Source organism: Panthera uncia, chromosome E3, assembly GCF_023721935.1.
Source record: "Panthera uncia isolate 11264 chromosome E3, Puncia_PCG_1.0, whole genome shotgun sequence".
Taxonomy (NCBI): domain Eukaryota; kingdom Metazoa; phylum Chordata; class Mammalia; order Carnivora; family Felidae; genus Panthera; species Panthera uncia.
In genome coordinates this window covers 34,822,256-34,835,763 of record NC_064815.1, presented here as the reverse complement: position 1 = coordinate 34,835,763, position 13,508 = coordinate 34,822,256, and the positions used below count along the sequence as shown (strand labels likewise).

Genomic DNA, 13,508 nt, shown 5'->3' with positions numbered 1-13,508 from the left:
ACGTGCAGGATGACAGTCTGTGTCCTCACTGCCCTCCTCACTGCCACCCACACAGGATCCAGGGCTCCCAGGCCTGACCCTGGTGACCCTTTGGAGTCCGGCTGCTGCAGCCCCAGCTGGGGAGGAGTCCTGGGGCCCCTGCTCACCACAGGCCAGACCGTGTCCCCTCCCCATGGCCCTCAGGTTATTGGCCCGGTGGGCCAGCACACCTGGGTTCAAGCCCGTTTGGGGCCTTGCTGGGTGGTTGGGGGTGGGGTCTTTGGTCTTCCCTGGACCTGTCTTTCAGTTTTGTGACTGGCATGCAGGTAGCTTAGTGCAAGGGATGTGGTAAATGCACGGTTTGCCGCTCCTATGGATACTTGGGCTGGGGAATCGAGTCTGGGGGGTTTGGCCAACAACCCCCACTTCAAATTAGATTTAGTCACTTGCCCATAGAACCTTCTCACTGTCCTCCCCGACTACGGTGGCACTTGAGCTCTCCTCCTCAGCCTGGGCACCCAGCCTGACCTTCTTCCTGATATTCAAGCCAAATCCTGTCGGGACCTGTGCTGTCCCATGGGGACACTGAGGAGCCCCAGATCTGCGATGCAACCCCTCAGCCCAGCTTATACTCGGGCTGTGTCCTCCCATGAACACCCATGGCCCCCAAAGCCCCATCACGTGGCCCCGCCCCAGGAGGGACCCTTGGCTGAGCTCCGCTGGGGGTTCAGACTGGAGGTGCAACCCTGGGGCCTCCAGGAAGGGCCAGCTTGACCAGAAGGTCTCCTGCTGTCTGAGCTTACGTGGCGCAAAGCCTCCAACCCCCAAATACATTGGGGGACGAGGCGAGGCCCATGGCACCCCCACCCAGCCCTCAGACCCCACGGAGGAAGAAGCCGGCCTCAGTGGGTATAGACAGCTTTAATCTTCGGTGAGAGCGTCCTGGCCTTGCCCTCTAGTATCCAGGTCACCACTGCTCTGCCTGAAAAGTCTTTCTCAAGGGGAAGGAAAGAGGATCACTGTGCAAGTCCACACCTGGGTGTGTGCATGAAACATCTCCCTGCAACTCATATTTACAGCTACGGTACCGTTGGGTGATGGACAGAAACAGATCCAAGTCTGTGTCACGGGGGCAGGGCTGGGCACGGAAAGCAGAGTTCCAGTATTTATTATCATACATATATATATATATATATATTTCATGTGTATACACAGATAGTTTTCTCTCTTGGAAGTATTAAAAAATTGATCAACCTTCAATCTATAAAAAATACCTACTCTACATGATAGAAAAATCTCTCCTCCAAGTTTACACTGATTTACACCCAAGGCTTTCCCCAAAATGTACAATACGAGGCAACATCTTAAATCTTAGTGTAGAAGGTGGGCCACACGGAGGATGGAGGGACACAGGGCGACGCACACACACACACGCACACACACACACACACACACGCCCTCACATACGCACTTGCACGCAGCAGTGGCCAGTCTGTGTGTGGGGTCTTGACCCACCTGGAGCACCCAGAGGCTCCTGGACAGTGCTCAGGCGCAGGGTCGGGGCAGGCCCAGCAGCCCCCACGGTGGTGCAGTGCCTGGTGGTGGTGGCACAGAGCCAGGCAATGGCTTTCTTGAAGGAACCCACAAGCTGCCAGGAAGGCCTTGATCTCTGCTCCGGATCTATGTACTTAGAGAACCCGCACCACCCAGCCTCCTCCAAAATGCAGCTCGGGGAAGGATGGCCACTTCAGCGACTTCAAACTCCCAGAGGAACCATGGTGCCAGACATGTGGACTCTGGCCTGGGAGACCGGGACTTCACCCAGAGCAGCTGAGACGTGCTCAGGGAGGGGAGGGCTCCAGGAGGCCGGGGACCACACCCATGGGGAAGCAGTTTCTCACCACGATGCTGCCACACCTGGAGTCAGAGGGGCCCTGAGACCCACCCTGTGCAGGGAGCATGCTCCAATGTGGTGGGACTCTCAGGTCCTGATTTTGGAGCAGAGGCTCGGCCCCAGCCCCGTTACCGCAGCAAGGGTTTGGGGCATGGGGACAGCTGCGTGGCCAGCTGCAGAGCCCCTGGGTCTGAAGCTGGACTGCGGTGCCCTCTCTGGATGGGTGGCTGGGCGGAGCAGCTCAAGAGTCACAGCCCCAGGAAAGCCGGGGTCCTGCAGCTCCCGGCCAGAGCCTGATGTGCACCGCCTTGCCTGGCAGTCCTTCCCACGCCACCACGTCTGGTGAGAGGGTCCTGGGGCCTCTGTGCCATCCAGGTGAGGGCCCCTGAGCAGATGCAGATGGCAGTGTCCCGGTGGGGACGTGTCCTTCCTTTCTTCCCTGACAAGTAGGGCAGCAGAGAGATCTGCCACATGAGAGAGAGCTCGCAGAGGGGTTCGCCTGAGCCTGAGCCGTGCTCCCCACATCTCTGCAGAGAGCAGGCCCAGCCCCACCCTCTCCTGCGTGGGCCCTGGCCCCGGAGCTCCTGTTCCTCTTCCCTGTGCAGACCCTTCTATGCACCCCAGCCCAGCCGCTTGTCTCGGCTGTGTGTGTGCCGTGGCCATCTCCTGGGTGCGGGTGGGGTCCTGGGCCCACCGAGCTGGGCCTTCTTGCCTCTACTTGACCTCCAGGATGGATGGGTTGGTCTCCATGATGGCCACGATGATCCGGTCAATGTAGTCCTGCAGGCGGAAGTTGATCTCCTCCTGCTTCTGAATCGCATCCATGAGCTGTGGGATGAGCAGCGGTCAGTGCTGGGTCGATGCACAGACTGTGGCACATCCCGGTGGCCGGGCCTGGATGGGCCTTACCTCATCTCGGGAAACGGAGCTGATCTCCGCAGCCAGGGACTCTGAGAAGGACGTGGAGAAGAGGTTCTTGGCACCCTGGATGCTCAGGTTGATGATCTGCCCATTGAGCTCATCATTCTGCTCCTTCAGGTTACGGTTATCCTGAATAGGGGACACGACAGGGTCACTCCCGGGGCGGGGGGCCCCCGCTAGCAGCTGAGCCCGCATAGGGAGTGGCTGGAGTGGCCTCTGGCTCGGGCACCAGCTCCCTGCGTGCCCCCTGCCCCATGCTGGGCTCCTGGAAGCTTCTGCGGGGATACAGGGGTGTGGCTGCCCGCACCTGCTTCAACCTGCGGACCTCCTGCTCCAGCTCGCTCTCGCGGGTGCGGCTGTTGTACTCCTGCAGACCCATGCTGCTGCCCCGGCCCCTCCTCTGCTCGGCCTCCAGCTTGAAGAGCTGCAGGTGCTCCAGCTGCTTGCGCAGGTCCTCGATCAACTGCAGGCAACCACAGGGTGAGCAGGCCTTCGGGCACCCGAGGCAGCAAGTGGCAGCTCAGCCCTCAGCTTCAGAACCTCTGGGTCAGTCCGAGCGCCACGTCCGAGTGGGAGGACAATGCCAGCCACGCTTCCCAAACACCAACTCACGCCCAGCACCACGTGGCCGCCAGCTGCAGGTCTCAGGATGTGGAGGGCACAGGCACGGACCCCACGCAGGGACGCAGGTCCCACCCCTACCGGGTGCCACGCTCACCTCCTGGGTTGCCTCCTTGTCCCTCTGGAACTGGTGCCTCTCGTGGCTCAGCCTGTCCCCCAGCTTCCTCCTGTTCTCCTGCTCATCACTGAGCCGCAGGGATAACTCTTCCATCTCATCCAGCAACTTCTGCTTCTCCTGTGGAAATAAGCCTGCCTGCTGCCCCAACCACACAGCTTTCCCGAGTCTTCCGTGGCCCCCGGGCTCAGCCCATAATGGCTGCGTCTCAGCCATCCCATCACCCGGGCATGGTGCTCCTGGGGCAGTGCTGACCCCGAGCACCGCGCCTGCAGATGCGCCTGGGGTGCTCTTGGCGCAGGGTGTCTGCACAGGCCACAGACACTGTTCCTCAGGCGACGCAGGGCAGAAAGGATCCAGGCAAGAGCAGGATCTGACCCACGGCTGCCCAGAGGGAATAGTTCATGGGAGTCAGAGCCCAGGTGGTCTTAGATGTTCTCCGGGTTCGGAGCTTCCCAGGGGACACGTGACCGGGAGGGGAGAGGAGGGGAGGAGAGGCTTCTCGAGTGAACAGCTGCAGGACAGGGCACGAGGGGTCCAGCTGGGAGTCAGCCCCTGGAGGACATCATCCCTGGATTCAGACCACAGGTTAATCTAAACTGAACTCTTGGATCCGTGAGAAAGCTGGGAAGCCAGGCGGGGACCGAGCTGTCCTTGTCCTCACCGTATGGGGCCGGTGGGCCCAGGGTAACAGCTTGCGCTACGGAACAGCATAGCTTCCTGGCCTCTGGTCCCACCCCGTGGCTGGCCGTGTGGCTGCCTCGCTTCAGAGGACCCATGAGGTGCAGAGGGTGGCAGGCCCGTGAGCCGGCCTGGCTGACCGCGTGTCCACATGTGACAGGGCTGGGCTCCACCCACTCTGTGCTCCCCACTGACCGCTCACCTCCTCCAAGCGCTCAATGTTGGCCTTCAGACACGGCGTGCAGGACCTTAGCTCTCCGTTCTCCTCATCTAGCTGCTGCAGCCTGGGACACAAGAACAAAGCTGGGACTTCAACCCAGAAACGTGGCTCCTTGGGGCAAGGGAGACCCAGTGTCTTGGCAGCCCTGCCAGGAGCTGCCTAGGGAGCCACAGAGGCCTCCTCAGATGCTCCGACCCTACGTACCACTCAAGTGCTCTGGGCCCAAGCTTTCCCTTACGCTGGGATAGTTATTAAATACACTTGGGGGGAGCACCTCAGGGGCTCAGTTGGTGGAGCACCCGAATTTGGGTCATCATCTCACAGTTCACGAGTTCAAGCTCCCATGTCTGGCTCTGTGCTGACAGCTCAGAGCCTGGAGCCTGCTTCTGATTCTGTGTCTCCCTCTCTCTCTGCCCCTCCCCCACTTGTGCTCTGCCCCTCTCTCTCTCTCTCTCTCTCTCTCTCTCTCTCAAAATTAAACAAACATTAAAAAAAATACACTTGGGGTTGGGGATACTTTGGGGTTTACAGAAAAGTTGCAGACGTGGCGTGGAGTCCCTGTGGGCCTGGCCAGTACTGCTTCCTGCATGGCATCTGCCCGTCATGTGGTCACGTGGTGCCTTTACCACAGCCCTGCGGGGTATACTAGTCATCAAACCATAGACTTCATGTCATCTCCCAATCGTGCCCTCCAGTCCCTGGGCCACACTGCACACGCTGCCTCGTCTGCTTTGTCCCCTGGGGTCTGTGGCAGTCTCCCGGCCTTTCCTGACTTTTCGTGGCCTTGACAGTTCTGAGCAGTTCTGGTCACTTATTTGGTAGTGTCCCTCACGCTGGGTTGATCTGGAGTTTCTCGTGATGAGACGGGTCATGGGGGGGAGGTGCCCTTCTCGTCACCAGATCGGGTGTCTGAGTCCTCACGACTCCCCACAGGTGATGCTGACCTGGATCGCCTGGTGAAGGTGTGTTTCCGGGTGTGTCCTATGTCAGGTGCATTTTCCCGTCCTTCTCTGTCCTCTGGAAGCCGGAATCTGGGCCCGGCTGAACCCAGAGCAGCACCCCACTGCGTCTACATGCCAGGGGTCCTCGTGTCCAGGTGGCTGGCACAGCCCTGCATGCAGCCCCTCCTGCACCCCTACTCTTAAAAACGCACAGGAGCTCTTCTCCAGTAAAGTCCAATGCACCCCAGCGTTAGGAGTGGGGGAGGGACACTCGGGCTGCAGAGCCTGGAAACCCGCTCATCTAGTTACACCTGCTGTGTCCCGAATTCGGGAAGTGGCTCCAGCTCAGCTATGAAATGAGCCATCAGATGCCCTCGCCCTCTCTGACCTTGGGGAGGACCTCTGGGGAGCTCTCAGATGGCCTGTTCAAGCATTTCTCCGCTGACGGACACGCGGGCTCTCTCTCCCCAACGCTGTAAGACCCCCGCTCGCAGAGACAACCATACGCGTGTGCCGCATGTCCGGCCTACACCCCGCGTGGTGGCTGCTGCTGCTCCTGGGCCTTGACAGGCTGTCTCATGCAGGGCGTGCAAACCCACGCTGCTTTCCCCACTTTTCCTGACTCTTCAAAGGTTCCTACCTCCGGAGCAGCACAAAGGCACTGCGTCAAGTTGTCTGCAAGAGGCCTGGCGTTCTGACTAGGAGAACCCCAACTAGAGACGGACTCAGAAGGACATCCACGTAGGGTCAGTCTTTGAATTGTGACACTGAGCACTTTTACAGCTTTCCTCGCGTGGGCTTTCCCTTTCTCTAACATCGGCTTTATTCTAAGACACCGGATGTGCTGGGAGGGGCGGCCACCGGGGCTGCACGCCCCACCTGGCCTGCAGGCTCTCCACCTCGATGCTGCGCTCCCGCTCCATCCTGCACACGAGCTCCCGGTGCCTCCGCGCCTCCTCCAGCGCCATCTCACAGGCTCTCAGCTCCTGCTCCTTCAGCTGCTCCTCAAGGGCATTGGCTCTGTGAAGGCGAAGGGAAGGAGGGGCAGCAGAGAAAGAGAGACCCCCCCCCCCACCCAACAGCTCTGGTCAAGGATGGTTCTGAAGGAGGGGTCGTACCCCCCAGACAGCCTCGGCCTCCCATGCCCGCACCCAGGGCCTCGAGATGGTGGCAAAGTTGTGACAGCAGGGACGGTCTCCAGCGCTCTCGGGAAGCCCGCTCGGCGTGTGGCCAGGAGACCCTCCCAGGGGCACAAGCCCACCAGGAGCCCGCCCCCGGGAGCACCCTGCACGGACACTGTAGGCTGAGCACCCAGGTCACCCATGGGAGAGGCACGGGTGGGTGTTAGCAGTAACCGGAGACAAAGGAAACGTGCACATGGGGGCCCTGACCCCGGCACCTTCCCAGACCACCACACCCACGTGCAGGAAGCAGGGAATGCCCATCCCAGAGAGAAGGGCTCAGGGCCCTGCCCATGGAGCCCACATCCACAAGCTGTCGATGCACACAGGGCTTCTCAACCTCCTTGGGGTGCCTCACACGTAAGAGTGAATGGAGAGCCCAAGATCACCAGAAACCATGGGAAAGGTGTTGACACAAAGTGGCCAAAGCAAACAGAGAAAAAGGACCTCATGCAGGAGAAAGCCCTGTAACCCAGGCCTCAGAGCAAAGACACTGCTTCCAGGAAACAGGAACAGGACACCAGAAGGGAATTTACAAAGTGATTCTCAGAAATTAAAAACATGAGAAGAAAAAATTTTAAATTCAACAGGAGAGCTGAAGAAGAAAAACAAGGATATTAGAATTTTAAAAGACGGAAATGACAAAGAGAATAGAAAAGTAAAGAAAATGAGAAAGTCCAGAAGTTCTAACGTTAGATTAACAGAAGTTCAGACAAATAAGAAAATGGAACAAGCCGTGCAGAGAAATAATTCTAGAAACCTTCCCAAAGCGGAGGCACAGCTTCCAGATTTAAAGATTGGAAACCACGTGCCAGCACAGGAAACGAGACCCTTCCGGCATCCAGGCAGAGAACTCAGACCCCACAGAGGGCAGGAAGAACAGCAGGGCCAGGCTTGAGGTCACAGTGTGGTCAGAAGGCCCAGAGCCTGCCTGCCAGGTCCCGGGGACCCCTGCTTCCAAACAACTCCAGACCCAGTCACACTGGCAGCAGACACACGTTGCAGACACACAAGGCCTCACAGAACCTGCTTCTCTCCGCCCGCCCCAGGTGATCATCCGGGGTGGTGATCCAGAAAGTACGAAGCTGAGCACCAGAACCTGCGTGGGGGGCGGGGGGGGGGGTGTCGCTGGGATGGCAGGAAAGGCAGCAGAAGCATGCTGTTTTTAGGAGAGCTCAGGCAACACCTAAAGAAATACCACAGGTTTGGACGTGGCAAGCCCCGGGGCACAGCACGTGGACTTTCCACTCCATACGTGGATAACTGATAAGTGTCATCAGATCAAACAAAGCCTCACCAGTCAGCTTGGGAAATGAGTGCGGTGGCCCATCCACGTCCCTCTGGACGCGAACAAGGAGGGAGAACACGCGCCTCCGGAGATGTGGCAGATGCTCTGTGCAGCACTGGAACCAAGCCCCTCCATGAGCGTGCCGACCCCACCCAACTCTGCAGCAAGGCCACGGGCAGACCCTCCCGTGAGAGCCTGGAGGGCGTGCAGCTGCCTAGCCCAGGCCCTCGACTACATAGGGAACCTGTTTCTACTGTTAAAGTGACATACGGAGTAGGTGTGCAGTAACACGACTCGTTCTAATTCTCAGCATCCAAAGAGGAGACCGGAGGACGGGTGGGGAAGGTCAGTGCCTTCCAGGATGAACATATCACGGCAGGAGCCAAGCAACCCCTGGAGCCGTGAGTGCACGCGGGCCTGTGTCCTGCCATCGGGAGGACTCACAACACCTACTCAGGTGAGCCTGAGATCACAGAATGTGTGGCAGAGCCAGCCTCAGGCCCGGGCCCAGGTACAGGCCGCCCAGTGAGGGCAGAGCCTCCAGCCTTCCCCCCGCCTCCAGGGCCTCCCCACACTGTCTCGTCCCCACAATGCTGTTTGTGTCCCCGTGACACCCAGCTGCATGCAGGCACAGCCCAGGGAGTTGACACTCCTGAGCCAAACTCATATGCTGCAGGAGACACGTCCTCCCTTATACTGGGTGTGAGGCTACACGGCAGGAGTGGTTCCAAAATGCAGACAAAACAACGGTGGGGGAGGTCAGCACGGATGCCCAGCTGAGCCAGACTGTGCGTGCCTTCTGCCGGTGGCTCCCGCTCTCCTCCCGTCCCTGCAAGAGCCCGCGTGCTCCAGGGTGGGTCCAGCTCCCCAGTGCAGGAGCTCTGGAGGCCCTACCCTTCCTGGCCCCACTGGCTGGCTCTGACAATGGCCTGTGCCTCAGTGTCCTCGCCTGCGAGATGGCACATTAGGTGGCATCTGCCTCACAGGACACGGTAGAGGGGACGATAGGGGTGTACCAAGCACAGCAACAGTCACAGAGCAGCAAGCCCATCTCCAGGCATATCTGGGCCAGGACAGGTTCTCGGAAACAGGGACACACATCGGGGACCCTACCAGAGAGTTCCATGACTCTCCACATGTGACCTCCGCCAGCCTCTCCTGGACACTCTGCGCAGGCAGCTTGGGTGCTGGCCGTCATACTCCTGAGACTTGAGGTGGTGCCTCTCTTTGGTCTCCCCTGGGGCCGGACACACGCCGGGGGCGGGGGCAGCACTAAGTGGGAACCACGCTTGGGAGGCCGCTGGCACCATCCCCTGACCTGGCTCCCGGTGGCTGGTGGAGGGGCACTTCCACGTGTGAGCCACATCGTGGCAGCAAGGGGGTTGCGGGGTCACACGCGGACAGGCAGCCAGGGCCACGGACGCCCTCCTCACCTGTGCACGAGCTGGAGGTTCTCCTGCCGCAGCCGACTGTGCTGCTCCCCGCTGGCAGCCGTGTCCTTCTCCAGCTCCGACACCCGTTTCTCCAGGAAGACGACCTCGGGAGTGACATAGGGGCTTCAGAATCAGGAGGCGGTGTCCACTGGGCGGGACCAGGGTCCGTCCAGCTCACGGAGGAAGCAAGCAGGGACCCGGGAAGAGCTGCGGGTATTCTGCCACTCCTCCTCCCTTCTGGCTGAGCTGGCCCTTGAGAAACTTGGGGTCGCTTCCACAGCATGGCTGTCCTGCCCCAAGGAACCCCCCACACGGACTCTCTGGGAACTCTGACTCCACACGTTGTCTGGCTCTGTGGTCACCACCCTGTAACCTCGAGCACCCCTAGATTCTGCCTCCAGGAGTCAGGGGAACAGAGTCCCTGCACGTCGGTGCGGCCAGATGGGCCCACAGACAGATACGGCTGACAACCGGCCTCTCCATGCACAACGGGAAACGCTCCTTCCACTGCACAGTCACTGGGGCCTCTGATGAGGCTGGCACCCCCCACCCCAGCATGGCCTGCATCCCAAGGCGGCAGCACCGGCACACGTCCTCAGACCTGGCTGTGCCATCTGCAGGTGGTCCAGGGCCTACCTTATCAGCAATGTCCTCTTCCATGCCCTCCACAGGGTCTGGGGCAGGGTCCTGTAGGGCCTCCACGGTCAGGGCCCCTGACTGGTGCAGGTACCTGTGGAGAAGAAACAATAGCCCAGTCCAGAAAAGGTCCTTCAGCAGAGCACAGCAAGGAAAAGTCACTAGCTCTATAAACGTGAGCATCTGTTGGGCTGAACACCAGAAGCCAGCACCACGGGCCCAGGCTTCCACCAAAGGGGGTCCCGGCAGGACACAGCCACCCAAGGGCCACAGGATAGCCCCGCTGCTCTTTGGAACCTGACGTCCTGGCCGCCTTCCTGGGAAGCTAATGGATGAGGGTACTTTGTCCTCGGGTAATAAAACACGACTTCATTCCTCTCTGTGATATGAACTAATCTCCTCTCGGCCACAGGCCCGTGAAACATTAATTCGGGATCATACCTTCTGCACGCAGCGTCACCCACACGCACTCTTGCTACCTGGTTTTCAAACACACTCCTCACGTGGCAGTAACAGCAAGAGACCAGGGGTCTCTTTCAAGGCCGCGCCTGGAGTTTCTCCCGGGGTCAAGCTTGGGAAGACGCGCAGACGCAAGCACCCCTGCGGCCGCAGCCCCGCACCGTGGGCCACGCCAGGTGGACCTGCAGAAGTGCTGTCAGTAGCCTCAGAGCCCCTCCTTCGTTCCCCAGCCACTGGCGCCCTGGCAGGTGCTCAGCAAACTATGTTCACAGTCACCCCAGAGGCAGTCTCACTGGCTACGGTGACACTGTATCAGCTTAATTTACCTGCACTTAAAACGCTCAGACCATTTGCACAAGTCCCAGCAGCAAGTCTACCCACGATGACCCAGGCTCCAAACTCAGTAGCCTGATGCTCACAGCTGTGTGGCCTTGAGAAAGCCGCTCACAGCTGTGTGGCCTTGAGAAAGCCGCTCACCTCTCTGAGCCTTACTCTCCTATAAAATGGGGATCACGAGCTATTATGAGGTGTAAATGAGGCTGTATAAACAAACAGCTCCTTTTAAGGACACAACACACGGTAAGAATTCAATAAAATGCTATTAAAAACTACACTGAAGATTTCTACGTCATCAAAGGCATGAAACTCTATTTCGTTTTTAGCACTGACTGAGCTGATACATTCCTTAAATCTTTTTCCAGGTATGTTCTAAGGGGAACAAAAAAGGAGGACATCTTCACCCCTGGGGATCAGAAGTCCAGCGGAGGTATCCTGGGTGGGACACTGAGCACCTTTCTGTGGATTTCATCTGATTCCCCGAAGGGTGCTAAACCCAAAGGGCCATCCTGTTTTTGTCCAACTGCTGTGTTTAAATACCCCTCCATGACTTTGGCCCCAACATGGGTTCCTAATATGTGGCCTCACCGTGTGGCCCCTTTAGGCCTTGTGTATCTAAATCCACCACCACGCAGGAGACCCACCAGGAGAGGGGGCTGTGGGAGATGCCTGATGCACCCCAAGGGTGCCTTCTGTGCACGGCAGCCGTCAGCCCTGTGGCCATCCCGCTGGTGCTGCCCCCTGTCCTGAGGTCGGCTGCGCTGTGTGCAGGTTCCTCCGGGTCCTTGTACGCACACCGACCCCAGAACCACTTCCATCTAGGCCAGGCACACAGCCAGGGCTCAGAGGCCAGAGCTGGAGGTTCCAAACCACACGGTCCAGTGCCACATGTAAAGGGTTGAGACAATGTGAACAGCGAAAGCACCTGTGACTGAGTTTTCCTTAGAATTCTAGTGGTGGCTTGAAGCGTAAAATGGCAGATTAAAACTGTGTGTGTGTGTGTGTGTGCGTCTGCGTGTGTAGACTGTAAATATGCTGTTTGTGAACCAAACTATAAACAGTCGCAGACTAGACTCTTTCATACAAAATGGTATCTGTGAAGGAAAGATCAAATTCTCAGAGGGTATTTCAAAGGAGCAGGCAGAGAGAGACTAAGAGCTGAGGTAGCACGGGCCCAGGGACCCCAGGGCCTGTCCACATCCTGGACGCAGGAGGCTGGGGGGAGAGGTTTTACCTTCTTTCCTGTCACCATCTGTAGGCCGTCTGGGGTGGAACATGGTGGGGAGGAGGAAAGCAATGCCAAACTTGTAACAAACGTGTAGTTTGGACTGCACGTTATGTTCCCTGGAGTCTCGATGCTCCTCTACGAGGGGGTTGGTGAGAACAAGTGCAGAAAAGGGTTGACAACCTTCACCTCTGCTCCCACTAAACCCCTAAGACACTAGAAAAAGAAACACAGCAGGTTCCCACGCCAAGGGCAAAGAAGAGACTGGGCCGTACCAGAGAAAAGGTGCCCACGCCGGAAGGGGGCAGGAGGGCTGCGGCCGGCCAGGGAGGCGCTGGCAGCCAGCCCGTCGCTCTGGAGAACCCAGGGAGGCCCGGCACCTGAGACCACACAGGAGCGGCTCCAAACCACACCCTTACAGAGGAGGAGAGCCGCACACACGGGCCCAGCACAGATCCCCCTCCGGGACACCAGCCGGCCCGAGGCCTATCCACACCACACATGGGCCAGAGGCCACCCGCCAGCTGTAAGCAACCACAGCAGCACGGACAGCAGCAGCCCCAGTTGTGAGGGAAAAGTCTCTAGAAAGATGGCCCGGACCAGGACGTGGGGAAGAGACACGAAGAAAACGCTGTGGCTGTCACAGGAGGAACCAGAGCAGAGGCACACAGGGCAGCAAGGAGGTTCCAGAGGGAGGATGGGGGATGGATGAAGCTATCCAACAGCCTAAGAAAAGTCCACGGGACCAAGGGGTGGAGACTCCCAGACCTAAACGGTCTGTCTGTCATTCTGTCCAGCATAATTAATAGGAAGGACTCATGAGACTTATCACAAAGTTTCTAAACTTCAGGGATAGAGAAAACACCTGAAAATTCAGCTTCCAGGGAGAAAGTTGCGAAGAAAACGTGAAAGCCTCAGGGCCCTGGCAGCAGCCCTAGCGCTGGGAGGTACTGGGCGGTGTGTGCACAGCTCCTCAGAGGAGGGGCTCCCAACCTCAAATTCTGTATGAAGTCACACACGGGAGTCAAGTATCCAGCAAGGTCTCAAAAATGTATCTCCTGGACACCTCTTTTCTCAAGAAGCTACAAGATGTGCCGAACAAAAAAACATGAAGATAAAAGAAGGGAGACGGGTTCAGGGAGCAGCATGACCCCAGCCCTGAAACACACACTTAGCGCAGGCCAGGGACCACAGTGCTACTGCCCACAGCCATGGTGCCCATGCAGAGGGCAGAGGCCCTAGCTGGGCAGGGCAGGCAGGGGTGCGGCGAGAAGGCGAGGCAAGTGGCAATATCACAGCCATCACTGACTCCAGAAGCGGCAGCTTGTCGGAGAAAGGAAGTAAGTGAGCATTCCATGGCTTCCTGTGAGAAACGCTGGCATCAGACAAGCCCAGTGAAAACTGGTGAGCCAGCCTTGGGGGGCACAGGGTACTTGTGTGTGCTGCCACCTCTTACGCAGGAAGCCGACAGGTAGACCCAAAGCTGGGAGGTGGAGAAATGGCCACAAGAGTGTGTTCTTCAGAAACTCGGCATTTGGCTCGCCTTCACCCTCTTCTCACCTTGGAGAGCCAGCGTGG

At 58.5% G+C, this 13,508-nt stretch overlaps 1 protein-coding gene across 1 annotated transcript in view; it reads right to left on the bottom strand.

Moving 5' to 3' along the window:
• Positions 1-887: 887 nt before the first annotated feature.
• RAB11FIP3 (RAB11 family interacting protein 3) overlaps positions 888-13,508 on the bottom strand; it is a gene marked incomplete at its 5' end in the record, with an annotated part of 83,710 nt that continues 71,089 nt past the window's right edge. The window contains 8 exons of the mRNA XM_049639135.1: positions 888-2,701; positions 2,783-2,923; positions 3,102-3,257; positions 3,513-3,650; positions 4,414-4,495; positions 6,252-6,392; positions 9,275-9,378; positions 9,911-10,004. Of these exons, the coding sequence (XP_049495092.1) occupies positions 2,588-2,701; positions 2,783-2,923; positions 3,102-3,257; positions 3,513-3,650; positions 4,414-4,495; positions 6,252-6,392; positions 9,275-9,378; positions 9,911-10,004 (970 nt within the window). The remainder of the gene's footprint in view (positions 2,702-2,782; positions 2,924-3,101; positions 3,258-3,512; positions 3,651-4,413; positions 4,496-6,251; positions 6,393-9,274; positions 9,379-9,910; positions 10,005-13,508) is intronic.